Below are 27,754 nucleotides of genomic sequence, written 5' to 3'. Positions count from 1 at the left end.
ACTGAGGAACCAACCTGCTGGGAGAGGTTTTCCAAGTAACTCCAAGCAACGGCCTGAATGTAAATCCTCCTGCTGGGGAATGGCACTTTGGCAAATGAAGACCCTAATTAGAGATGGAAGGGTTTCTATTTTGTTTTTCTTTAATCCTTACCCTGGGGCCTTTGCAGGGCCGCCATGTCTCTGCTTGTGTGCAAAGAAATTTCCAGCTTCTCTTTGTAACAAGATCCTCTTTTGGGAAAGAAGCAACAAGCCGACAATGTGGGCCCACCACAGCCGGGGGACCCTGCCACCAGCTTAACCCAAAACAAAGAGCTTGGTCTGGGCCTGAGAGGCTGGGTCACCTGGATTGGCCGGTCTTTGAAGTTGTTGGCCAAGTTGGATCTCATACTGCCCCCACCCCCACCTCCCACCCCATGAGACTCTTAAATCCATGCTTAGACTGCACATGAAGTTTCTTAAGTCCCAGAGGAGAACAGAAGTGTGAACAAAATGCAAAGCAGTTAAGGGAGAAGGGCAGCTCTGAGGCACCAAGGCCAAGGTCAGATTTGAAATGGGTGGCGGGTGCCTCTTGTCTCTTCTGCCTTCCACATGTTCCTTTTTTCCTCGTTTGATCTAGGCAGTGGAGTGGAGGGGCCATGCTCTTTTTCAAACTGATCACCTGTCAGTTCCCCAGATATCCACAAGCATCACATATGTGGAGGACCTGCGTGCACCAGTTCAGTTTAGTTTAGCTTTGTTGTTGGGTTATCATTGACTTGCCCAGGTACCCTTTCAAGGGCTTAGAACTGATGCTCTCGCTCTTTTTGATTGCTCTTTGGTCCTAGAAAGGCAAGTGAGCAGTGTTCTCTGGGTCCAGAGTATCAGGCTGTCAGTAAATTATAGAACCGGTTTTAGACAATTCTGGGTAACTAAAATGAGCACTACTGATGTCCCTTTTCAGCCTTTCAGGACAGTTGTTCCTTGAGGCAGCCGTCGCTGCCTCACGTGGTAAGCGTGGGAGGGAGGCATGAGAATTTCGTCTGCCCAAGTACTCTATGCATTACTGTTACTGAGGGCTGTTAACTTCTTTGTCATGAAGTTCAGTGCTGGTACAGGACGCTCGTGCCTAAATGGCTTCAAGAATCTGTGAGGGGAAATTGCACATGTTTGAGTCACCTATAGGAAGGATGCTCCTCCTGAACCATTATGCTCCACGTTGAGCCCCAGGCTGGGCTTGTCCAGAGTCTTCTTTACTATTTATGTTCCCAAGTCTGTGAGCTGGTTGATACTGTCAGATGAATGCACGGAATCTCAGAGGAAGAGACTTAGCCGCAGCCACCAAGTCTGTCCAGACCCCAAGTTAACTTCAGACCTGCTCTTCCCAGACCACCTTGTTTCTTCTTTCTCACTTCTTTCATCACTTCTGTCCTTTGAACATAGAAGTTGAGCCTACAGATGGTGGTTGTTCCATTTCTGCGTACGTGAGAGGGCAGACTGAGAGATTCCTAACCAGTAGTCTACACCCGCCCCCTCCTGCCCCCCTGCCACTGGTAGGGAGCCACCCATTCCTGCTTGTCATGTGCCGGACGCGTGTGTCCGCTGCATTTCTTTCCCAGAAGTCCTCAGCTTGCTCATACTGTCTAAAGTTAGGTTTCAGGGAATCCCAAGATGTTTCTTTTTCAGCTTTGTGCTTGTGGTTAGGCCACTGCAGCCTGCTGGAGAAAAATGGCCCGATCTGTTTGCTGCCTGGCAAAACGAGGACCGTGAAGTGCTGTGACCCCACTGTTACTAACTGTCCCTGTTCCAATTCCTCCTTCTTGGTTTACTTTTCAGTGGTGCTTGGAGAAACTACTTAAAGGGCAGCTGGGTGGCTCAGTCAGTTAAGCGTCGGATTTGGCTCAGGTCATGGTCTCATGGTTGATGAGTTCGAGCCCTGCATCGACCCCGCTTCAAGTGAGCCCCACTTCTCTCTCTCTCTCTCTCTCTCTCTGTTTCTCCTTCTCTCTCCCTCTCTCCCCTTCCCTCTCTCTCTTCTTTCCTCTCTCTCTTCTTCCCCCTCTCTCTCTCTTCCTCCCTCTCTCTCTGCCTCTCCTGAGATTCTCTTTCTCTCTCTGCCCCTCGCTCACTTTCTCCCTCTCTGTCAAAACAAAAAACAAAAGACTAAAGTCATTGGGCAACAGGTAGATCCAGAAATAAAAAGAAAACTGAGTTTTTAGATGCCACGTTGATCCTTTTAAAAAGATCAGACCAAAGAAAACCTTAACCATCATGCCCTTGATTTAGTCTGTTCTTTGGGAAGGTGTGGTGCTTACATGGCAGAAGGTGATAGCAACTCTACCTTTGTTGTTCTGGCAGATCTTTGCCAGGTTATACTACTCATAGCTAATTTAAAGCTGTATCAAACTGAAAGGGCGCGGAGAGAGCTGATCATTTGCATGTCACCTTGTACTTGTACCTGAAGAACAACTTGGATCGTTGCCTGCTAAACTTGTAATGACAGTGGATTTGCAAAGGAACTCAGATGTCAAGAACTGAAATCTGTCACAGATTTTTAGATTGTAGGCCATAAGCATGATGATATGGAGTAAATTGAATAATACTAGATTTATGGCAAGGCATGAGGACCTTGGCGGGGCGGGCCTGGGGGGCCTGGATCAGAGCATACACCATTCTCTTCCATAAGCAACCACAGGCATTACAGAATTTTGATGGTAGTCTTTACTAGGACAGCCAAACATTGTTAATAATGTTAAGAATAGGGGCGCCTGGGTGGCTTATTCGGTTAGGCACCCGACTCTTGGTTTTGGCTCAGGTCCTGATCTCACAGTTCATGGGTTTGAGCCCCATGTTGCGTTCCATTCTGATGGTGCAGAGCCTGCTTGGGATTTTCTCTCTCTCTCCCCCTCCCCTGCTCACTCTCTCTCTCTCTCTCTCTCTCTCTCTCAAAATAAACTTAAAAAAAAAAAAAACTAAAAAAAATAATGTTAAGAGTATCTCCATGCTCAGAAAAAAAAAAACAGTGCAAAAGTCTTAATTTTTGTTCCCTAAACATCTTTGCCCTATTTTTTTTTTCTTCAGTGGTCATTTCCAGGTTGCTGTAAAGTCATATAGACACCCCGAGTGCTCCTGTGACAACAGTGAGGATCCAAGCCCAGATCTTGCCCCTAGGAAGAGCTGAGAAGCGTCACTCTAATTACCACTGTTTTTTCCCACTTTTGATTGTGCCTCCCCCTTCTTTTTAATATCCTTTGTTTTTGTTTTTGTTTTTGTTTAACAAGGCAATTAATAGTAGTGGCATCTTTGATGTCACTCAGTTATCTGAAATCATTTCCTAATGCCCTACACGCCCTCAGCAGTTTCCCCCAGTAGCAGTAGCCGCTGGCCTGCTTTAGCTGTGAGGCAGGCTGGGATGATGTGATTGCTGATGTTTATGGGATCCCTGAACCAAGGGCAGTTCAGCAGCAGCCGTGCCCAGAACTGCCCGTGGTGGGGATGAGAGCTTGCAGACCATCTTACTGCAGCCCTCTCACTTGACAAGAAGCAGAGATGCCCCAGGCTCCCGGCTGCGCAGGGAGTTCAGTGAGATCGATTCCAAGTAGCCCCTTTTTGTAGTTTAGCGTAGAACAGAATACATCTTTGGAATTCACTCATAATGTTCACTAGGCAGCTCCTATCTCCCAGGCTGTGTGCTGGATGTTGCTGATACAGGCGTGACACTGATAGACGAGTCCCCACCCTCGTGGAGCTCACAGTCAGTAGAGAGGATGCAGAGGTAACCAGCAAGTAATAAAATGGGGACACTCAAGTCTTACAGAAAGTTAACTGCTTATTCTAGGTCTCTTGTTAAATATCATCTACTTGACTACTTTGTGACAAATGCTTTTAAACCCTCTGAAAGCTATGTAATATGCTGTGTGATGTAAAAGGATGTGTACACAAAACCTTTATTCTAATAAGTCCCTAAAACTTACCATTTGATGTTTTTTTTTTTTTAATGCTTAGTTGTAGCCTAAGAAATCTAAAGCATAATAAAAAAAAAATCCAAAGTGTAATCGCAATCGGGTTTTGAAGTATTGCTTCGGGTTGATATCCTTTCTTCCAGACTTGCTCTTTCCCTCTCCCAGTGGCTTTAAGAAGGGAAGGAAGGAAAGGGGGGGTGGGAGGAACAACTGATTAAAGCTAAACCTGGCTTGGCTGATAAGGGTTGCATCTTATACTCCGAACTAAATAATGTTGCAAGAGGTCAACTGATCAGTACTAAGTGATGTCTCCACTGGCAAAGGTCGTCGTCACAGTTCATGCAGATCTTCCCAGTGCATTGACCTCCTGTTTGCATGAAAACCTAGAGACTAGACCAACAAAGTGCCCTCCCAGCCCGTGACAGGTGCATTTGGGACAGTGAAGTGGTATTTCACTGTCCTTAGGTATCACCTAAGGAAGATGAACGTGTGGAGATAGGTTGTAATGCGTTAGAGAACTTTCTCTTTAGAAAAAAGTGAATCCGAAAACAAGGCTTTGCTAGGGCAAAGGGTGGGAGCTCTAGCAAATAAAAGGTTATACCAGAACCCACTTCCTGTGTTTGTTCTACTCAGTAAAGTCTTGGTAACACTGAATAATTACAGTAGGAAAAGCCTGAAATGAGGCTATCCTTCCACTTGTTCAGTGAAGGTTAATTTAAGGGACTTAAATTTAAGAGTTAATTTAATGAGACTTGAGATAGAGCTTGAAGTTAGGGATTTTTGTAAATTACCTGTTAGAGGCGATAGAAACAGAAGTGTATTTGTTCCTTAATATGAGAGTGACCTCTTAGTATTTAAGAGTGATTACTGATTAACCAGGGAGTTTCAAATGAGATGTTTACATATTCTGATTTAAAGAGTTTGCCCCGTCTGAGCGAGGGCTGGCTCAGGTTGTGGTGAGCAGAGAGCGGAGTGGGGCTGCTGTATCAGAGCATTGTGACTTCAGCTGGAGAAACTTCCTTCCCATGTGAAGCTCCCCATAGCGTCCTCGGGGGTGTGCCCAGTGTGGGGCAGTAAGGCCACCTCTGCCACACGTTTTCATCTAAGAGACTGGAAATGGGAAAGGAAACCAACACCTAGAAAGAAAGGGGGTCTGACCCCTTTATTCTAAACAAACCGAGACAGTGGTGCTTTGGCCCCATAGATGATCTTTGCGGCCGAACTGATGAGTGGCAGAGACAGACTCAGCCCCACCTCTGGAGCCCACTCATTTATTTCCATTCCTGAAGGTGGGGCGTTTTCCAGGCAGAAATCTGTGGGTTTGCTGGAGACTGAAGATGCGAGGCATTGGCTATTCAGAGTACACCTGCTCTGTGTTCGAAGTATAAATCAGTTGCCAACACTTCAATTGGAAGGTTTAAAAATCCACATTTCTACCTCCTCTTGGAAAGTCAGAAGACCTGGCAGCACTGGTGCCCCACTCCTCTGGTGAAGACGGCCTGAGCCGTGTGCCAGCTGCTCCCATCAGACAGGCGTGTGTGGTCTCGCCTGCCACAGACGCCACCGTGCTGCTGTTACCCTCACACCACGGCAGCGTATCCACGGCCATCGGTCTTACGCCTGGCCTCTGTGGGCAGAGTTTGTGATCTCCATTGTACGATCTTAAGCTGCTGGTAGAGTACCACCACCAGGGTTGTCTCTGGAAGGCTGAGTGAATCAAGTGTGAGCACAGATCAATGTTGTCTGACAGTCAAAAAATAAATACGAAGAATGATCCAAAATGGGTTGGATTAGCAGGCTTTTATGCCTCTGATTTGTGTCAAGCACTGTGAGACCAAAGTAGGGTACCCATATTGTCATTCAAAGTTAGCACACGTTTGAGAATGGAAAGGGGATGCCGTGATTTTTCGTTATGGTAAGAAAACAAGGGTAGAGCAGGGCTTTCCTGTGCATGTGGCCATGTTAGTCCTATGGGACGTGAAAACAGGATGCTTATATTCCCATCAACCAGGGGGAGTGAAGTGAGGGTTCATAAGAGGGGCTCACATGGAGGCTACAGTGGTATAGAGATGGTTCTGGAGAACTTGGGCAAGGCTTTGCACAGAAAGGCTTTTAGGTGGGTCCTTGCATGAGAAGGGCGTTGAGAGGTAAAGAAAGGTCCGGGAGAGCAATTAAGGTAAAAGCAAAAAGGTTATTGGGTGTCTTGATTTTTCAGAAATAGGCAACTGTGTGGCTGGAGCACACAGTGCTTGGAGGCAGGCAGTGGAAGAGGGGTTAGGCCGGGTAGACTGTGTCTAAACTAAGCTGAATCTTGGACATTAAGGTAAGGAGTTGGGACTTGACTCTGAAAAAGGCAAGAAGGTAACTCTTGGCATTATGTATGGGATGGACTGGAAAAAAGACTGGAAACAGGGAGGTGAAAGGAGAGAGCCTACTTGCGGGTCATCTGTGCAGGGTGGATCTGAGCGACCTGGATGTTGAGGGGGGAAAGAAGGGTCTGGGCTCCCATGATGACAGTTCCATTAGTGTGAGTCAAGTGGTGCAGGTTTGAGAAAAACTTGGTGGCCGGTTTCAACTGTGCTGAATCGGAGTTCTGGAATTCAAGAAAAGGGTCAGGATTGGAGATGACGTTTGTGACGCCATTAGGTGGGAGTGTAGGTTCAAACCAAGAGCCTGAGTGAGCTTGTTTAGGAAGAGAGTGGACTAGGAAAAGGGGGCCAGCATGCGACTCCAAGGAAAACTTAAAGTAAGGGATGAGGAAGGGGGGAAATCAAAAAAAGAGACTGAGGAGGAGTTGAGAGAAGTGTATATATAAGCAGGATCTTAGTGTCTGGAAATTTCCAGAGGCAAGCAGGGACCATGTCAGCAAATGGAACCTGGATATAGAGAAGGAGAAGCAGGCTCACGAGCACAAATCCACGTCAACAGGGTTGTGGAACGGCACGGAGGACAGCCTGGGTGAGGTGACATGACCCTGTGGAGCATTCATTCAGCACAGGTGTGTGTGTTGTCTGAGTTTGGCTGCGTAACAAACTACCCTGAAGCTTAGTGTCTTAAAAGCAGCAATCATTTTCATTTGTTCTTGATTCTGTGGGTCAGCTGAGCAGTTCTTCTGGTCTGAGCCAGTTTGCTCGCTCTCTGGTCTGCTGGTGGTTCGTTAGGGCCTCCTTGGAACAGTTGAGCCCTCGTGACATGTGGTCTCTCCTCACCGAGGAGGCTAGCTCAGACTTCTTCGCATGATAGTCTAAGGGTTTCCAGCAGCAAAAGAGGGCAAGCCCCAGGCACAGGCACTTACCAAGCCTCTGCATGCATCATGTTTGCTAATGAACCATCGGGCAAAGCAAATCACATGACCAAACCCAGATTCAAGGACCAAAAAAGATGTTCCACTTTTTCTTTTTCTTTTTTTTTTTTTTTTTTAAGTTTATTTATTTGAGAGAGAGAGGGATCGGGGAGGGGCAGTAAGAGAGAATCCCAAGCTCTGTACTGTCAATGCAGAGCCCGATGTGGGGCTTGAACCCATGAATCATGTGATCATGACAGCCGAAGTCTAGAGTCAGACGTTTAACCCACAGCCACCCAGTGACCCCAAATAAGCTCCACCTCTTGAAAGGAGAAGTATTGTGGCCATTTTTTTCAGTCTACCCTGACAGGTGTGAATTTCTTGTAACTCTTGGCAGGAGGAGCTATTTGATACTTTGGTGTAACACTCAATTGAGCCAGGAAGGATTGAAGATCACAGTGGAGCAGTTTAAATTCTGATGACCCATCTAATTATGGAGGATATTTGTTTCAGTTCAGCTCCAAACAAAAGCCCAAGTGGAGGGGACAACAATGACACTCGTATTCATGGCATCAAGCTAAATAAAGCAATTACTAAAGACAGTTCATATACCCGGTTCAAAACTCAAACATAAGTTCCCTCTCTCAAAGCAGCTTTGTCCAGGGGCGCCTGGGGGGCTCAGTCGGTTGAGCGTCGAACTTCGGCTCAGCTCATGATCTCACGGTTCGTGGGTTCGGGCCCCGCGTGGTCTCTGTGCTGGCAGCTCGGAGCCTGGAGCCTGCTTTGGATTCTGTGTCTCCCTCTGTCTCTGTCCTTAACTCACTTGCATTCTGTCTCTGCCTCTCTCAAAAATAAACAAACATTGAAAAAATATTTAAAAAAAAAAAAAAGCAGCCTTTGTCCGATTGGCAACAACCAATACCTTTTAGTGCTGTTACTCATTTAGGACTAGATCATTGAACAGTAATCACAGCTGCCATTGGCACCTGCCATGTGCCCAAACTATGCCAAGCGCTTTATACCTCTGAACTATTTGATCCCTTCAACAACCTAATAAAGTCCTACCACTGTTCCAGTTCTACAGATCAGGAAACTGAGGATCAGATATGAAGTGACTTGCCTAAGGGCATCAATTTAGTAAGAGAACCGTGAATTAAAAAAAAAAAAAAAAAAGCCCTCAGGCCACTGGTTCCCCCAACTGTGGGCAGCAGTAGCAACTGCAGAGAGAGAGAGAGAGAGAGAGACACACACACACACACACACACACACGCGCGCACGCACGCGCGCACACACACACACACACACACGCACGCAGTCCTGATCATCTTTGTGTTAAGGTAATATTCTCTCATGGATACTGACCTGGGATCTGCCTGCTTCCCAGAGTCCATGCGGGCACTGTGCTACCAGTCTCCCTTTCCCATTCACCCAGCTTAGAGAGGGACTGGTTTTAGAATACTGAAGACAGTTTTAGAGTATCAGAAGGAGGTATTATCTGCCTCAGTCTGGATAGTTTTTTAGACCAGCTTTAGAATTTACCTATATTAGCTAAAATTGCCAGCATCACGTGGTAAAGAGTTCTTTGTGTCATTAAAATTTTACTTTTAAGAAGTTAGAGGAATCATGGGAAAAAATATCTGTGGATTCTTCCCCCCATCTATTTTTTTTTTAAGTTCTATATTGAAGTATAATAGACCTAGAATAAGCAGGACATATTTAAAGTGTATAGTTTGAGGGGCACCTACCTGGGTGGCTCAGTCAGCTAAGCGTCTGACTTCCGCTCAGGTCATGATCTCACGGTTCCTGAGTTCAAGCCCCACACTGGGCTCTCTGCTGTCAGCAAGGAGCCCACTTCGGATTCTCTGTCCCCCTCTTTCTCTGTCCCCCGCCCCCGCTCGTGCTCTCGCTCCCTCTCTCTCAAAAATAAATAAACCTTAAAAAAATAATAAAGTGTAGGGGCGCCTGGGTGGCTCAGTCAGTTAAGCGTCCGACTCTTGGTTTCAGCTCAGGTCACGATCTCACGGTTTGTGAATACAAGCCCCATATCCTGCTCCACGCTGACAGTGCAGAGTCTGCATGGGATTCTGTCTGTCTGTCTGTCTCTCTCTCTGCCCCTGCCCTGCTCATGCTCTCTTTCTCTCTGTCTCTCTCAAAATAAATAAATAAACTTTAAAAATGGATGTTATAAATTCTTGATAAAAAAATAATAAAGTGTATAATTTGATAAGTTTTCACATACACACACACCCCCGTCATGAAACCATCACCACAGTCAATGTACTCTATCATTCCAAAAAGCTCCCTCCTGCCCCTTTGGAGGCCCTCCCACCCCTCCCCTCTGTTCCTCCCCAATCCCCAGGTAACCATTATTTGCTTTCTCCTACTGTAGATTAGTTTGAATTTTATAGAGTTTTATATGAATGCACTCATGCAAATATATACTCTTTAACCTCATTTCTTTCACTCAGCATAATTACTTTGAGATTTATTCGTGTTGGTTGTATGTATCTGTTTATTCCTTCCCATCACTTTTTAAATTCTAAATGAGAAAAGGGCACACTGCCTTTTTTTTTTTTTTTTTTTTTTTAACTCTGAACTTGGGCCAGGACTATTGAAGTTGCCTACAAAATTGTACATTAACCAACCAAAACCAGTGACGAGTTAATCTGTAACTTCATCTGTTAGATGTTAACGTGACCCCCCCAACCTAACCTCCTCTTGACTGTCAGGCCCTGATCCTGGGCACACTTTCTCTCCAAGCTGGGACCCAAGTAGGGTTCGGGGCTTGGGGACGCTGAATATTTCTTAGTCTTGGCTGGTCCTGGTCTATCATCATATCTTAATGTAGCATATCTGCATGACATCACGAGAATGGGGCTATCTGTATGTGTGGTGTGAATAGCACAGTCACAGGGGCTGGGTGCTCTGTGCCACTCTGTGTTTTAGAAGTTTGAATTAGGCAGATGTCCTAATCCCAGCATAGGGGGGAACACTTAGGGGCTTCTGTTATTATTCAAAAGGACTCACCTGGTCAGTGAACTCAGTACATTTGGAATTATCTGAATTTATACTTCTTTTCAAGACTCCGCCTCCTTTCTAAACTCCTGTACACCTGTCTGCTAGCAAGTCCATTATAATCAAGCCTTCTTCCTTTCACAGGTCAGTTTTTTAATAATCCTCTCCGTAAGTGCTTGGCTTCAGATCTCTCGGCACAGGAATGTTCTAGTAACAACTGCTTAAAATAATACGCAAAATATTTATGTTCTTAGTAATGCGTGCCAGTTAAATATATCTTTCCGTTATTTTTGGAAAACTAACATTGGATGCCCCTAAGTTTTGATTTTTCCCCAAAAAGAAAAACTTGGACATGGCAAAACTTAATGGACGCTAAAGAAGTATGGGGCAGGGTTGACAGGATGCAGTCGGCTCTAAGTTGAACGCCCTCCACTGCTGCCAGCATTCTCTGACCTCGGGAAGTCACTGTATCCTTTGCAAATCGAGGATGTGGGACTAGGTGCTCTTTAATCCCATTCCAGGACTGAGAGGCACTTAATCGATTCTGATGGACCATAGTCAAGGTCACTGTTGCCTAACAGGCCCCCTCTGTCCCTCTGCATGAGGACTGCAGTGACTCTTCAGCTGGGCCTCATTGGCTTCGGGGGCCAGGAAGCAGGCTTGCTCTCTCTCTCTCTCTCTGGATTTGGCTCACTGGTCTTTTCGAACGTCCCAGATGCTGGAGGGTATGCAGTTGGACTTGTTTAGCCTCAGAATGATGCCAGCTGGTCCCCCGTGCCTGCCATAGTTGGGTTCCTGTCGAGCCAACACTGCCATATTCTGTAACAATCTGCTTGTTTGGGGGGTTACGGAGCACTTGCCGTTTTAGCTCTCTCCACTCCCCCAGAAACCAGACTGCCAAACTCCTGGATCATAAAACAAAGCGTAAGCACCTGGATCATGACCCAGCTCTTTTCCTGTTCTTCTTTTGAGACTTCCCCAACAGGAAAGGCTCTGGGTAATTGATAGAGATTATCCCTGATTCCCTTAATGTAACCTTTTTACTCTTTCCTTTTCCTGGGATTAAGCTGTTCCTTTGCAAGAAGTCCTTTTCTTAATGACACAGTCATAGACCTGTTATTGACCAAAGGAAGTGATCCAGCCCAACTCCACCTTCTGTGGCTCATGGTCCCTTTCTCCTCTTTCATCCTAAGGACTTTTAAAGTCTTTAACTGGGTTTTTCAATTTTCTGCACTGTTAAAGTTTATCCAACTATACTTTAAAACTAATCTGCTTTCTTGAAACAATAATTGCCCCTATATTTATAGTTGGATATGAGTGTTCATATGGAATAGATGTTCTAGAAAATGCTGCACGAGGGTTCTGAGGCAGCGTGCCGGCACTGCTGAGGTGTGCCGTCCACCGAGTGGTAAGTGAGGTCTGACATAAAGTGGAGACACGAGGACCCTGTCAGCAGGCACCGTTTTTCCTCCTCCTCCTCCTCCTCCTCTCTCTTTTCTTCCATTTAAGGAGTATTTCTTGCTGTGCATATGGTCCCTAGTGTGATTAGTGGCTCTCCTTGAGAAGAAGGACTAGATCGCTTAGGATGGGTCTTTTCAGCATACGATACTACCATTATGGTAGGGGTTCAACAAGTATGTGTTAAATGAGTAAACCGTAGGAAAGACAGTCACATTAGGTTTTTTGTCTGGAAGTACCTAGCCACCCAAATGAACCTTATTTGCAGGGGTCAGGGAACCCTTTCCAGAGAAAATGGAATTTTGGTCAGTGATCCAGAAGTGTTAGTAAACCATAGGGGCTGTGTGTGAATGCTGTGTTGTATACCAGAAACTAAGCTGGGGGCATGCTGACTGCCACCGAGAGAAAGGCTAGTTAATAAATGGTGGCCAGTGTTTACACTGTGGCCTTGTGCATGGACTGTAATGTATAGTCCCCATGTAACCAAGCATTGCCTCTTGTGAACCTCTTCCCTTCTTGGTCCTTGGTGTATCTGTAGGGTCTGCGAGCCTCAGCCAGCACCTTGTGTGCCCAGCTCCTGGCCAGCCTTCCCTTCTTCATTTGGGCAGCTTGGTCTCCATGAAGTACTTCCTGACCACACCAGCCCCGTAACATCCACATCCACATCCACATCCAAGCTCATCTATTCCAGACCTGATTTGAGCACCTTTCAAGGTGGCCCCACACTGTTGAGCTCTGGATTCATTTGTTTCCCTTGCTAGAAATGGGGTAGCTCCATTTCTCTAAGCTTTGCACAGGCAAGGACTGCGCTCCCCATATTGCTTTGTAGCCCAAACAGAGGGACATGGATGGGACTTCAAACAGGAAGCAGGAAGTACTATAGCTGCTGCCCCTGGGGGGTGCCCAACAGCATCTTTTCCCTTCACCTCCTGTCCGTTCTTGGCCTGAGGAAGGCCACCTTGGTGCCTGGGTCAGCTTTTCTCCTTCCCCTTCCATCATCACCACCATTGTGGTGACTTAAGCACCAGGACTAGAATGCATTTGGAAGAAATAAGAGCATAGTTTTCATGGCCTTCAGCTTGTTGGCCTATAGAGATATGACTATAGGACTTGTTCTTTTATTCAGACATTAAGACAAGGCCTTCCTGGGTTTAACTCCTGTTATGTTTTACAGACTAACCCGTGATCTCAGCTGTTACATCTGGTATCTCCTCTCCACACTCCCAGCCCGTGTCACTAGAATTGTTCCTAATAGCAAATGCTGTCATCATTTACTGGCAGAGACGTGGATGTTAGCTGGGCAGTTGGCATCCAAGTTCTGTGACTTGGCTAACTCAGCCCAGAGTGTGTTTGAGAGCTTTAGTTCAAGAAAGGATGTGTTTTGTGAAGAAAAATGGGACTTCAACTTGAAAATGGTGTCCCTGGAATTCATATCTTTCAGAACTTTTATCATGCTGTTATCTCAGAGGACACTTCTGGAACTTGCATTCTGTGGCTCTGTCCTGCCAGGGGGTAGACACCCCTATTTGAGGTCCTGGGACCCCTGTGGAGTAGAAGCCAAAGGTCTGGACTTAAGGAGCTAGGAGAACCTCTACTGTGAACCCCAAAAGCTTGCCCCATTTGGGATAGAGACTGGCTCTTGTGCCCACGGCCCCTCCCCACAGCATTTGCTGCCTGCCGGATTCCAGGTGCCAGTCTAGGGGCTTGTGATAGTCACCGCCTCTGAGACCTTTGACTGTGAAGGACCCAAACTTCTGCGTTGGGGGAGGGAGGTCTCATTCCCAGAGCCAGATCACAGGAAGCTCAATTGTTGATTGCCTTGAAGTACATTCTTCTTGTTAAGTCTGAGGTAAAATAGCGTAAGTGGGTTTCTAGAAACCAAATAGTATAACTGAGAAAGGAATCTGGCAGTTCTGGGAGGGAATGATGAGTTGGAGTTAAGCACACTCCCTGCCACCCTCTCTCCTCTGACCTCCTTAGGGTCTTGGTCCCTGTGGTTATTTATCTTAGCTATGCCTACAGATCAACCCAGAGAGCTTTCAAACCTCCGGAGGCCAGGTCCACCTCCAGCCCAGTGCCCCTCAGTCTCTGGGGAGGGCTGGGCCCCCGGTATTTTTAAATAGCTCCCCAGGATATTCCAGTATGCCTCTGGGCATCTGACCACCTTCCGCCTGCTTTGTGCCATGGCATCATTTCTTGCCCCCAACTGTGGCGTTCCTGTGTGTGTGTGATGTGCGGCAGAGACACATCGACTTCCAGAACGTTTCAGAGATGGAGTCTCTGTGACTCTGCCTGCTGCTCTGTGTGGGAACTGGGCTCTCTCTCCTGGAGAGAAGAATCCTGTATGCAAACAGTCAAGGGAGGGGCCAGGTGCCCACAGGAGATACACATAGTGCATGCGTCTCAGCACTTGCCAGTCGACTGGCATCTTCTCATCTAGTCTCCTGACCTCTCTCAACAATCGTGAGAATACGTCCTGTTAGCATGATCCGCATTGAACAGATGGAGGAAGCACAGAAAGGTTGTCAAGTCTGCCCGCAGTCACAGCACTGGCAAGGTGAGCCAGGATTTCAGCCCGAGCTGTGTGAGGTGACAGCTCCTCCCCCTGCCCTTGCCCCTTCCCAGATCAGCCCGTCCATTCATGGGTCACCTTCAGGCTGTGTTCTTCCTCGAGGCCACCTTCGTTGGGGGTGTCATCAAACTGACTGCTCCCAGAGAAGACTGGTGTGACTCAGGGTGAGGGGGTTGGGACTCCGCCCTTCTCTAGAGAGAGGGGTTTGGTTCTCTTGCTGTTGTAAGTGATTCTGGTGTGAAGTTGAGAGACAGTGGAGCCATATCATTCCTAAATTCTACTGATACCAAGTCACAGATTCAAGGACACAATGTGACAGGGCACATGGGGAACCATTTTGGAACCACCTTGGTAGATCTTTAAGAAGTGTACAGAGTAAAAGTTATATTGTTTGGGAGCTCGCGTTGACTAGAATGGCAATAAGAAATAGCCCCTCTGAGAAAAAAAACATGAGCTTTCAAGCAGCTAACCCTGTACAACAGTAGAATTTTCCACCCTGCCACCTCTCTTTACGTTGACTATATGAGCTGCATGACATTTGTAAAGAGAGTTTTAAAGATGAGGGAGTCCAAATGGGTTAGGTAAGAGCTATCTGGATGCCTTGTAGGATTGGGAAATACAATACTTACATAAGCTATTAATGGAATACTTGGAGATTCAGCATTCATGTTGATATATGTGCACACATTTCTATCACGCTTGATTATGGAAAGCCCTAGGATAACCACAGTATTTCTGTAGCCTGGGATTACGGAGAGGATGAGGTCACATGTCACCTCTCTACTTCGTGGCTTTGTGAGGTCACCTCTGAGCCTATAGCTATAACACTCCCTTGACTACAGAGTTGCATGCCATTTGAAAGCACCTACTGCCTTGTCTGGTGCATAATAGGTGCTTTGCTCACTTTTCCCTCTTGGAGTCTGATGCTTTGGACCAGTACTGTCCTGAGACCAGGCAATAAAGGCCCTGCTTCTGAAGCTTCTGGCCACTGGGTGAAGAGTCCAAGGGAAGCCCCCTTCTATAAACCATTCCCGGGATCCCAAATTCCCCCAAGATGAGCCAGTGCTGGCTTCCGGCACCTGGCAGACCTCTTGTCCAGGACCATCCTCCTGGAAGCCGACTCCCCTGGGATCCTACCCCTCTTCCCAAGGAGGATAGACAGACCTTAGCCTCGAGGCTGGGTTGTTTATGCCCATGTGTACAAGTCCTCTTGAAATTCAAGGTGGGTCAGGAGTTGGCTTTCTCCACAATGACATGTTCTGATGAGGAACTCCAGGGAGTTAGAGAAATCTCAGTTGAATGTGACCTTTCGGTTCTTTATGAAGGTGTACATAAAGATAGAAGGGTAGCATATATTTTATTTCGTGGTTTGTTGGATCTTGTCCCAACTCCCTCCAATGTTAGGAGCAAGCCTGCCTCAGGCATGCAAACATTCTTTCATTCAGATTCTCTTCCTCTTAGTACAAATAAGAAAATCATATAATCAGAGTAATCTTGTTTTTTCAAACAGTGTACCACCTAATGCAGGAATTCGCTAACACTTTTCCTTTGCCCCATCGTTAAGTATTGCCTGTGTGCTGTTTAGATAGCTTCTGGACCTCCACCAGTCCAACTGAATCCGAAGAGGGGCCCCAGAATGTGCATTTTTGACAGCCATCCCAGGGGCTTCCTGCAGTTTGGAGCTCAGTGGCTCTCAGCCGTACCTGAATTTTAAAACTAACTAGGAAACTTTTAGAAAAATATTGCTGCCGGGGCTCCATTCCACAGAGATGAAATCATCATCTCTAGGGGCAGGGTATTTTTTAAATCTTCCCCAGTTGCCTCCTCAGTGGGCCAAGGTTGAGAACCAAGTCTGCCCTGCTTGATGGCTGCAGTAGCCAGGAACCCAGCCCTCAGCCCTCAAAGATTCTGCCCTCCACCTCTCAAGGCAGAAGGGAGGCTGGGGGGTCCTCAGACTTTGTAGGTACTGTTGTTCCTTGTTAAGCCCAAATACGCCACCCAATTAACTTGCCAATGATTATTAAACAAGTGTTACCTGTCATATGCAGAAAAGGGAGTGGTCCTGTTTAAATTTTCTAGTTGTTGACTTTGTAAGATTTGGCCCTGAAGTGGGACTTCTGGAAACTCAACCCAAGATAGCAGCTAACAAGTTCTTCCAAAAGTTTCTCTGCCAGGCATAGACATCTCATCAAACAACCCGACTGCAGACATTTTTCCGTAACATCCCTTCACCCAGCAGTGGCCATGGAAAGGAGGGTGTGGACAGGCTTCCTGGGTTGGGGTGCTCCTTGTCAGGTGTGAAAACAAAGAGGATCATTGTGTTTCTTGGAACTGGTGTAAAATGTCTATGTTTAAGATTAAGATCTGGGGAAATGCATTTTCCGTTTGAACCCAGCATTTTCTGATTGTGAAGAGGGTACCAACCTGTGCAATGGCGCCGTGACATGGCCACGGACTCCAGCCTTTTCTGATGATTCCTTTCATTAGGAGAAATTAAGTGGGACTGCTACATATTTGGGGAATAAATAATACTATTTAAACGGAGGCAGCCTTAACCACTAACTTAACCGCTGAATTCTCGCTGCTACATACCTCCTAAATAGATCAGCATAATCTTAACTAGGACTTAAAATGCATCCTCCTCGTTCTGGAGCTCAGAACCAGCAGCCCGCAGGAGCCTTTGGAGGCTTAATGACTTTAACTAAGGCGAGAAATACCTTCTCCCGATGGGGAGGGGCGCGGCCAGCCCGGTAGGGTCGGCGAAGGGCAGATGGGAGCCCGCCCCCAAAGGCCGGCCCTACTGAGTGGGGAGAAGGACTGGGGGGCGTGGGGAAGCGGAGGGGGAGGGACTCTGAAGGAGGGCGTGGAGTAGCGGGGCCAGGGCTTGAAGCTGGAGGGTGGAAGGGAAGGGGGGACCCTGGGGGGAGGCCGCCGGGGCCTCCGAGTACTGAGCTGTGTTTGTGGCTTCGGCACTTTGATCTCCTGCCAGCGAAACCTGGAAGGTCAGGCCGGGCTGCAGCCAAGCCCTGGAGCGAGGAGTCGGGTGGAGCGGGCAGAGCAGCGCCACCCACCCTCACCACCACCCCCACCCACCTCCTCTCCCACTCCCGGAAAGTGAGCTTGCCTGGCTGCCTGGGCGGCCCCGCCCCGCCCCTCTTTACCCCTCTGGGGCCGTTTTGTGTGTTGATCTCCTTTAGGCAGTGGATTAGGAGCTCCAAATCATGAAAGTGAATAAGCCACACTCCCTGCAAGTTTGGCTTGGTAAAATCATTTATGTTGCATATGCTTTAAAGAAAGCAGGTTATTTTTTAAAGCTAGGTGCACCCCTTCCTCTCTGGGCTGTCCCAGAGCAGCAGGTGGTTCGTCTGGTGGTTCCTGTGTGTTAGGGTCCTCTCCCTCCACACTTCTGACACCCGCCCCCTTCTTGGCGCCAGCATTTTCTCACCGGTTACCCATGTGCTCTGGTGTGTGACCTCATTTCCTATGGAACGAAAGGTTTCTGTAGGAAAACAGGGCGCTGGGTGAGACGGGCCTTGCAAGACCCCTTGCCTGGCAAGAGTATCTATCCCCTGTCAGAGCAGTGACTCATGCTTCAGGGAACAGCAGCTGACCAGAATGATCAAGAGCCTGGTGCCTGGGTGGTCACTGCCAAGCGAAGAACACGGGGGAGGAGGAAAGGAAAAAGTGAGGAGGGAGGGTTTAAAAACCACTCAGTGGCCTCTGGAGGGTGGGGCATAAAAGGACCCAAGGAGCGCTGGCTGTTTGGACTACGGTAGGACCAGCAGGGAGAGACCGGTGGGTGTCAGGCGTGGTTGGTCTCCATCGGTGTTCACAGCCCCTGTTCCTCTCCGACCACAGAGCAGGCCCTGCGGCAGTGGCCCCATACCCAGGACTTGTTCCTGGCACCCTGAATTCCTGGCAATGATCTGCCCCAGGCTCAAGCCTTAGGCGGGTGTGCCTCTCAAGCCTGTGCTTTGGTCTCATTGCTCCCAAAAGAGGCTGTCACTGAGTGGGGGAGTTTGGAGTCTGCCACCGGTTCCCCCAGAAAGCCAAGCTTCCGGTCTTCCCCACCAGGTGGGGAAGGCAGACTGGTATCTGCTCACTTTCCCAAGACAGGCCCCTATTGGTACAGGCCATCTGTCTCCACCTGTTTCAGGATGTTCCATAGGTTTCACCAGTCTTTGAGGCTGAAGAAAAGCCAGCGTCCCCTGAGTGATGATGGGAGGATGCTGTAAAACTCTGTATCTCCTGCCATCTCTTCCTGTGGGTTTGCCCAAGGATAGTCATTTGGTGAGCGTTTTCCCTTGGTCAGAGTTTTAAAGGACCTTGCCTTCCTCCAGAGAGTGGAAGGAACAAACATTGCAGGGGCACGGGCTTGTTTTCTAAGAGGTTTGACATCAGAGATGTGCTCACACAGGGGCCTGGGACCTGATAAAGATCCACATTGAGGCAGAGTCACTTGTAGTGGCTGAGGTCGCGGTTGCCCAGAGACAACTATGGCTGCATTAGCACTAACCACCAGTAAGAGGCCCATCAGCAAATGCCGCAGCAGGGGATGTGCACGCAGTTAATAAACCAAATCCTGAAAGTCTCAAATGCGCAGAATCTTGAGTTCCAAGGAGATGGTGATAGAGAGCAGACCTTTCTCAATCTGAGTCAAAGGAAACCGGAGATGAGGTGACCAGCAGCGAGCTACGGTCTGTGCTTGAAGTAGCAGCGACCTAGGTGTTTGATGCTAACCCTGAGGGCAAAAGCTGATCTTTCTGGGTTAATCAACAAACATTTTTTGGCCATTTACCCTGTGCCAGGCCCTTTGCTGGGTTCTGGGAATTCAGCAGGAAAGAAGTCTGACACATTGGCCGCCCTCTAGTGAGGAGGCACTTTGAGTAAACAATTGCAGTGTGATGTCATAAGAGCTGCAACAGTGGGGCACAATCAGGCCACAGGCAGTAACAGTGTAAAGGGAATAACACCTAAGTCGACCAAGAATTAGAAGAGGTAAAGGCTAGCTGGTGTTGGGGAGGTAGAGCATTCTTCAGCATGGAGAACACAGGCCATCAGAGAACTAGTGAGAACTCGGCCTAGTTAGACTCGGGGTTGGAGTATGGAGTTTACCATAAGCAGCGGAGCAGTCCTGGCTTTCCCTAAGAGTAACACAGTTATCCGAGGAGAGTGGTCCAGGTCAGAGCTGTGATTTAGAAGAGTCCCTTTACTGTTGGGTAGAGACTACACTGGGGGGGGGGGGGGGGGAGGGCCAAGTGGAATGGGCTAGACGACCCCCAAGGGAGAATGTTGTTGTGACTCACATGAGAAGTCTGGTGTCCTGGACAGGGTGGCATCAGTGGGGATGGAAAAGCAATGGATGGATTTGGAAGATGGAATCAGCAAAACTTGGTAAGGAGTTGAGTGTAGGGGTGAGGGCAAAGGTTTAACTTAGCCCCTGTGAGCCTAGGTTGTAGGAGGGTAAGGATTGCATGAAGGGTAGGCCTGTGGCAAGACACCATGCACCCATATCAGCCTGAGCAAGAAATGACCCATGGATGCCCAGGACCATGTGCTCCACTTTGCAAATAGCCATAGATGGAACTTGGGTACCCAAACTGAAGGAGAATGCTGATGCCAAATCATAGGAACCAAGCCCTGGTGCCATTTTGGATTCTCTGCAATAATGGTTTCTGCCGCTTTAGGTCACACTGCTCTCTATAAGTGTATCAGAGGAGACCCACAAGTGAACATTCTCTTGGGTAAAAAGAGATCTCCACACCTTCACCCTGCTCCTTGCCAAGCAAGAGCTCTTCTCCCAGGGCAACAGCCAGTGCATAATGACAGACACTTCTAGAAGGTCTTGGCTTGTATCTTTCTTGAGGTGTCTGACACAGAGTTGGACCTCTTAAGTAGTTGCCAAGTTGAACTATGGAACTGGATGTTTTCATACTAATAGCCATCTCATTTAAATTGCGGTGTATAAACTTTCTAATTGTTTTCCAGCTCAAAATGTAGATCCCTGCCATATCCCCCAGCCTCCTACCTGTACCTTAGAGCAAGGGAATGAATAATAAGGGGTGATATTCCACTCTCGTTGGCATACCATGCACCATGGAGCAGTGGTTCCAATTTTTTTATGTTTATTTATTTTTGAGAGAGAGAGTGAGCACTGGCTGGAGAGGGGCAGAGAAAGAGGAAGATATAGATTGCAAAGCAGGATCCAGGATTTGAGCTGTCAGCACAGAGCCCAACATGGGGCTTGAACTCGCAAGCCGTGAGATCATGACCTGAGCTGAAGTCAGATACTTAGCCGACTGAGCCACCCAGGCACCCTGAGCAGTGGGTTCCAAAACGTCTCGCATAGAAGGGAGGGAATGTTGACAGAAGTTGCTGCAAAAGGATTCTGTATCCAAAAAACTGGGGAATTCCTGGGCCTCTATCATACTAACGTGCCCTGTGGATATCAGGGGTCACTCTAGAAAGCACAGCATTTCTCAAAGGACCCTGACCAAGAAAACCTCATCCTGTGATATGTACTTTGGGAAAAGCTACAATAGAGACATGGGATAACTGATCCCATGTCCATAATTTCTTACTCATTTGTCCTTGGAATGAAACACTCAGACTATTCCTTTATTACTCGGCTGGCCTCTGTCTGTACCTGCATTGCTTGCAGAATGCACACTCCTTAAAGACAGGGGTCTGCCACACGCCGCTTACTATTGTATGTATGTCCAGGGCTGAGCACGCAGAGTAACTGGTTAATTGCTACTGTTAAAAAATAAATGAATAAATGGCACTGCAAATAGAATTAAACTCTGTTCCTGCCTACCATGTTAATTTGTTGAGTGTGGACCATGCCCAGGGCAATCTGCTTTGTTAGGCTTTTTCCAGGACACACAGACTGGTCAAGTAAGGTCTACCTCCTGGCTCCTTTAGACCCTGAGGGCGGGTTAGCCCAGCACCCAGGCCAGGCATTTACATGTAAGATCTGTGCGCTTTGGAGAGGCAGGACCACTTGTAGCTATTTATTTATTTATTTATTTATTTAATGTTTATTTATTTTAGAGAGAGTGTGTGAGCAGGGCAGAAGAAGGGCAGAGAGAGAGGGAGACACAGAACTTGAAGTGGGCTCTAAGGGTCCAGGCCCTGCACTGTCAGCACAGAGCCCCAACGCGGGGCTCAAACTCACGAACTGTGTGAGATCATGACCTGAGCTGAAGTTGGATGCTTAACCGACTGAGCCACCGAGGCGCCCCTAGCTATTTATTTAAAGCCAGATACCAGCAGAACCATGAGTATGAGAATGTATATATGGCACTGTTTATAATAGAGAAAATATAGAAATCCTGTAACGGGAGACCATCTTAAGCTCTGCTACGACCATATAATGGAATAATATATGTACCTGGTAAGGAGGATGAACAGTTTTTTATATTGATGCATATAATATTGTTGAACAAATTGTTGAGTTAAGGGGGGGCGAGTACAGAACATTATATACATACAGTTTGTTTTTTAAGTGTATTTTGATACGTGAGTATATATGTGCATTTTATTCCTGCTAATATATGGGGTTTTTTAAAAAAGAAAACATGGAAAGATATGCCACACTGTTAATGTTATAAAGCTGGGCAATAAGGGTGAGTTATTTTTTGCTTTCAGTTTCAATATTTACATTAAGCACATTTTACTTTTATAAATAGCAAAACCCCTAAAGATAGTCCTATTTGAGGGGAAAATCCATCATATAAGTAGTAAGCAACAGGAAAAAAAAAAATCCTTAGAGATATTAGGGCCCAGAGAGGGATAAGAGCTGCTTTAGGCTACAGAGAAGCATTTGTCTATCTTATGGGAGGGGTGGCACATGAACTTGACCTTGAAGAATCAGTAGATATAATCAACACATGATAGTTTACACTGGAGTATCTTTCTGCATATGCAGTATCAGGCAGATTACTCTCAAACTGACTTCCTTCCCCTAGCCAGCTCACCACAGGTCACTTTACCCAGAAGTTGAATGTGTTGATGAATTTGTCTTGTATTATCTGTGCCATCCTTAAGAACTGAGTGGGTTTATAAGGAGGGGCATTAAAAGCCTGTATAGATTGTATTACAACTCTTAAAATAATCTTCATACTCTTTGGCCCTGGGTCTCCCTTCCTAAAGAAATTGGAAATTAAGCCACAATTTATTCAGTATAGCATTAGTTATCATAATAAAAAAATCAAAAGAGCCCAAATATCAAAAATACATGAGTGAGTAAGTAGAGTATGTGAAGGTCTATTTCACAGCTTTAAAGATGTCTACAGAGAATTTTTGATGACTTGTTTGGAGGTTATGATAGGTGTAAAAGAAAAGACAAAATGAAAAAAAAAAAAAGGATTGTATTCAGTAGGGACAAAAAAAGTCTGCAGAGCTTCCTAGAAGAGGTTGAAGACAGAGGTCTTCATATCAGCACTAATGATCCAACTTCCTTGGTTATCCTGTGGTCAGGAGTTTGGGACAAAGGAGATTTTTCATCATCTTTTGGGTTATCTCCAATTAAGATGATACTCTGTCAAAGATTTCCTCTAATAAGTATTAGACACTGGGACCAACACATTGAGTGCTAGACAAACAGATAAACAACTGTGAAAAATGGAGTCTGCCCAGGGGCTGCTGGGAGTAACCAAGTCTGGGTGTAACTGCACACACTGGGGAGAGTGCCAGATCCATTCCTGATTGGAATTCCTGAATTTAATTGAAACTAAAGTAGACTGGAGGCTTTGAGTTCTCCTACCCACAAGGTGGTAGCGGGACCGGAACCGTTCTCATCAGAATGCCTCATTCCCATCCGGAAATTCAAAAGTCAAACATGTTGATAGAAGCACTTTCCTTAGGGGAAAACCATATCCACGTTCAGGAGGCAGCAGCCGAAGAGTATGGTCCCAGGCAGGCTTGCTGCTCTCATTCAGAACAAACGTTTATTGAATAACTATAGGAGTCTTGCATTGCTGTAAGTGTTAACCACAGTAGGACCTTGTCTTCCGGGGCTTGAAACTTTGTACTTGGCAAAATATAAGTGTGCAGATGTTTGCACGTCTGATACTTGTCTCAGTGGCTATGGACATTGTTGAGCCTTGGGTCTTGCAAGCCCTGGAAAGGTAAACAAAGGACCATGACAACCTTATGTTCCACATTCTACCGCTGGGCTTCCAGTCACCTGCTCACTGGTGTTGACCTGTCCACATTGGTCAGGTCTTGCCCGATTGAGGCAGCAGAGGTGATGAAGGATGTTAAAGTAACTGTGTGGGAGGGGCAGAGGGAGGGCAAGCAAAGGGCCATAAAGGCAGGGAGGAACTTTGGTTGCTTTGGGGAGGCCTTCCCACCTGTTTTCTGCTGTTCACACCCTTCTCATGCTTCCATCCACGCCAGTCTGTGCACAGTTCAAGGGTAACTGCCCTCCCCAACTGTAGCCCAATTTACCTGTGACCTTTATCTAGCAACATCCACCAGGCTTCGTTTTTCCACCCTTTCTTTGAAACAGCCTTATCTCAAGAGTTTTGTGACTTTATAGAGATAGGGTTTCTAGTGATCACAAGACCACTAATCTCCTAATTATGTAATCTCCCAATCTATGCGTTAGATTTGTTTTGAAGCAGTATTCTGGTCCAAGCTTGATTTGGTGAAACGTTGAAATGATCTAAGATGTGAAGACTGGTTCAGGAAGATGCCTCGTCTATTTTTAAACTGAAAATGTGGGGCGAGGGGGAAAGTGTCACCAAGTAGTGTTGTGTTTTTTAATTTGCTTTGGGAATAGTATGATAAATGTGTCATTTTCTAAATCTGGATTATTCATGGCCTATTTTAAATCCCGAGCTGCCTCCTAACAGGCCAGTTCTCAATAGGATCCTGGGTTGACTCCCCTCCTGTCTAGTCCTGCCATGGACAGGAAATGCAACCTTATTTAAATAGCAGCTTCCATTAATTTTTAAAGTAAGTCAGCTGTGAGAATTATCATTTTCTCCAACGAAATATTTGTACTTGAATCCTGTGCATTAGCTTGGTTGTGTCTGAGTCAGTGAAATGGATCTGTTAACATGGGGTTTAAGCACCTTATCATTGACCTGCTGTTTTTACTATAGAAACCAGGAGACCTTTCAACCCCCCTAGATTTTGTTGAAAATGCCTTTTTAAAAAGTGCCTGTCCCAAATGGGTCATACGTGCCTCACCTCCAGATCCTTGAGGTTTCCACGTTCCTGTGGAGCAGGGAAGCCCAGAAACGTGAGCAGCCACGTGGCTGGGGCTCTGCGCTACCCCGCGTCCCACAGCCTTTCATCCGCTGCCATCAGACTCTGCAGGTGCGCCAGCATCAAAGGGGGAGGTGCTGGGCGCTCCTGATCAGGACAGATCTGAATGCACGTTTCCCTCAGGTGCTGGTTGATGTGCTTGATGGCGAATGAAAGCCAAATAAAGGAACAAGCTCCTGTTGATTACCTTGTTTTCCGTGCTGTTCCCCTGGGTCCTTCCACGTCGAGGGAAGATTTTGTGAAGATGAGGGTATCACCTGAGTAGAAGACACAGCGCCTACTTTGTCATTCTGGGGCCCACAAACTGTTGGCCACAGGCAAGGGAGAGTCAGTGCCCCTAAAGAGCCTTTTGAAGGAAAGTGACCACCTGGCCACAAACTTTCTCACTGTGCCATCATGTCCTCTCTCTCTGGAGGCAGGCGGTAGGGCCACTGTAGCTCTTTCTTCATTGCTCTGGACAGTCCCCTGCCTCTCAGTTGAGTGGCCAAGATTGGGAACCGGAAGGGACCCTAGTCATAATAACATAGGCTTCCTCCTCTTACAGGTGGGGAAACTGAGACTGGGACTGAGAGAGATTCAGTGACTTGCCCACCATTGGCAGCTTGTCGGTGGCAGAGCCAGGAATAGCTCCCAAGAGCCACTCCCGACTACAGCTTGCTGGTGAGGCAATAGGGGTGGGATGGACAGGAGGTAGAGGGGACTTGAACTACGTGGAGTCTCAGTTCAACAAGGAAGAGTCCCCAGGGGAAGAAAGACAGCTTCCGCAGCACAGCAGCCAGGGTGCCCGGGCTTGTTAAATTGCGGGGGACTTTGCAGGATCTGTGAGGATTTCACAGTCCCGCTTCTCGGGTACACGGTGCGAGGGTGGGGTGGGGGGGGAATTGTCTTAAAAGCTGTGGGATAAGACTGCCCTCTAGTGGGCTTGTGAAGCCATTGGTCCAGCCACGTGCTTGGCCGGCTCTTGGAGATTCAGTGCTGCCTTCTCACGCTGCATCCGGGTAGTGATTATTCCCTCAACAGGGATTCCTTCCAGTCAAATTGTATTCTTTCTCAAGCACTCTGGCTCGTAGAGACTTTCTTGATCTCTGAACAGTAGCCATTATTTGTGCCTCTTATAGGAGGCTTGGGGTTTTATTTTGATTTTTGTTTGTTTTCCCCCCACATTAGAGGTATCTTCTCTAACAAGATCCAGGAACCGAAAAGCAAGGGTTACGTCTTATGTCTTGTTCTTCCACAGCTTCTACTCTGTTATCCACTTAGCCAGACATAAAGTCAGAAGGTTCATTGGACTAAAAAAGAATCCTTTCCCTCAAAAAAGAATCCCACCCACCAGGGTCTCCTGGGTGGCTCAGTCGGTTAAACATCTGACCCTTGGTTTCTGCTCAGGTCACGATCTCATGGTTCATGAGTTTGATCCCCACACCAGGCTCTGCGCCGACAGCTTGGAACCTGCTTGAGAGTTTTCTCTCCCGCTCTGTTCTCTCTCTGACCCTTCCCAGCCTGCTCTCTCTGTCTCTCTCAAAATAATAATAATAATAACAATAATAATTATAAAAAAAAGAATTCCACCACTTCACATTTGTTCCTAAAACATCCTCATCTCTCTCTGATCCTTAGTTCCCCAAGTGGTTGAATCATCTGAATCCCTCAGAAAACTTCCAGAACTCCGTTTCCTGGGCCTTACTCCAGCCCTGCTGAATCAGTCTCTGTGGTTCAAGCCAGGAAATCTGCTTTACAAACTTCCCAAGTGGTTTTTGATGTGCAGCCAGGTTTGGCAGCCAACTGCTCTAAATCCCCATTTACGATTTTTTCTCGGAGCTTTTCCCTCTGACAACATCTCCAGAGTTCTTCAGCTTATGTCAGTTATTAAGCTGACCATTTTGAGATCCCCTTGGAAATATTCCGTGTGCCAGTCTCACGGCAGCCCTGGGTGACGCGGGAACGATGCGGGACCACAAGACAAGGACCAGAGGCATTTACTTTGGTTGCCAGTGGCTCTGTGTTCATAGCAGAAGATCCTGAAACCAATACCTTCATGCTGACGGGGCAGGTTGTTGATTTGTTTTTAATGTTTGGCTGGATAGGGAGACAAAGGTTAATTCAGTACCCGGGTAGTTATTTCCACCTATTCTAACTCTGGTTCTCCTAATGCAGCCGTACAACGTAGGTGGCATTGTCCCCTCGTCCCCCCTTGTTTCTTTTACAGATGGGAAAGTTGAGGTTTCGGGAAGCTATTAGCAACTTGCCCAGAGTCACAGAAGTTGGTAACTGTCAGATTCCACGTTCGAACACAGGTCTGATTTCCCAGGCCAGCTCTGGAAAGGTCAGAGGAGCAAGAGTGCCAACCTGTTCTTTTTTCCCCTGCCAGGCCAAGCGGGCAGTGCAGCGGGGAGCCACTGCCGTCATCTTTGATGTATCAGAAAACCCAGAAGCTATTGACCAGGTAAACTCCTCGGGCCACGCAGCATTGCAGCCCCTGCCCCAGAGAGGGCTTCAGTTAGCTCGGCGTGTCACGGGGCCGTCACCCTCGTCTCAGGGCTTTGCGCTTGCCCGCTGACACTAGAGACCCATGTCTAGACATCATTCAGACTCCAAGGCAAGGGTATTGAGAGGAGTGAAGAGCCAGGAGGTTGGTGGCTGTGGGGGGCATTTTCACAGACCCTTCTGGGCCTTCAGCCTGCCCACGCCATTCTGAAACGAGCATCGTTCTCAGCCTCGCCCTTCCAGAAGCTCCAAGGCTGTCCCGCTTGAGGACTTTGGGGATTTTCAAATGGTGTCTGCTGTTCTTTCCCTTCAGCCTCACTCTCTCTCTCCTTCTTAAAGTAAGCACGCCCTTTAACCAGCCTTGTCTTTCCGTCCACAGCTAAACCAGGGCTCAGAAGACCCACTCAAGAGGCCGGTGGTGTACGTGAAGGGTGCAGATGCCATCAAGCTGATGAACATCGTCAACAAGCAGAAAGTAGCTCGAGCAAGGATTCAGCACCGCCCGCCTCGAGTGAGCCCGGCACCCTCTCTGCTGCTCCCTGTGCCTTTATTCTCTTTGGGCTCGTGTTCCAATCTTCTTTCTTGTCTAACATGCTGACACAGCCTAGGTCCTGCAGTTTAGATTAGGTATAAGTCCGCAGGCCAAGGAGAAATGTCAGCCCTCGCGTTCCTTTACAAAGGATGTGAAAAGACCTTCCGGAAGTAGATGATTTGTGCTAAGGTGTT

At 47.3% G+C, this 27,754-nt stretch overlaps 1 protein-coding gene across 2 annotated transcripts in view; it reads left to right on the top strand.

Moving 5' to 3' along the window:
• ZNRF3 (zinc and ring finger 3) overlaps positions 1-27,754 on the top strand; it is a 155,649-nt gene that overhangs the window by 115,886 nt on the left and 12,009 nt on the right. For both annotated transcript variants that reach the window (XM_053206355.1, XM_027050857.2), the window contains 2 exons: positions 26,913-26,987; positions 27,408-27,539. In XM_053206355.1, the coding sequence (XP_053062330.1) occupies positions 26,913-26,987; positions 27,408-27,539 (207 nt within the window). The remainder of the gene's footprint in view (positions 1-26,912; positions 26,988-27,407; positions 27,540-27,754) is intronic.

This window comes from Acinonyx jubatus, chromosome D3 (genome assembly GCF_027475565.1).
Source record: "Acinonyx jubatus isolate Ajub_Pintada_27869175 chromosome D3, VMU_Ajub_asm_v1.0, whole genome shotgun sequence".
Taxonomy (NCBI): domain Eukaryota; kingdom Metazoa; phylum Chordata; class Mammalia; order Carnivora; family Felidae; genus Acinonyx; species Acinonyx jubatus.
The sequence above is the reverse complement of the archived record's forward strand: the minus strand, read 5'-3'. Positions and strand labels throughout refer to the sequence as shown.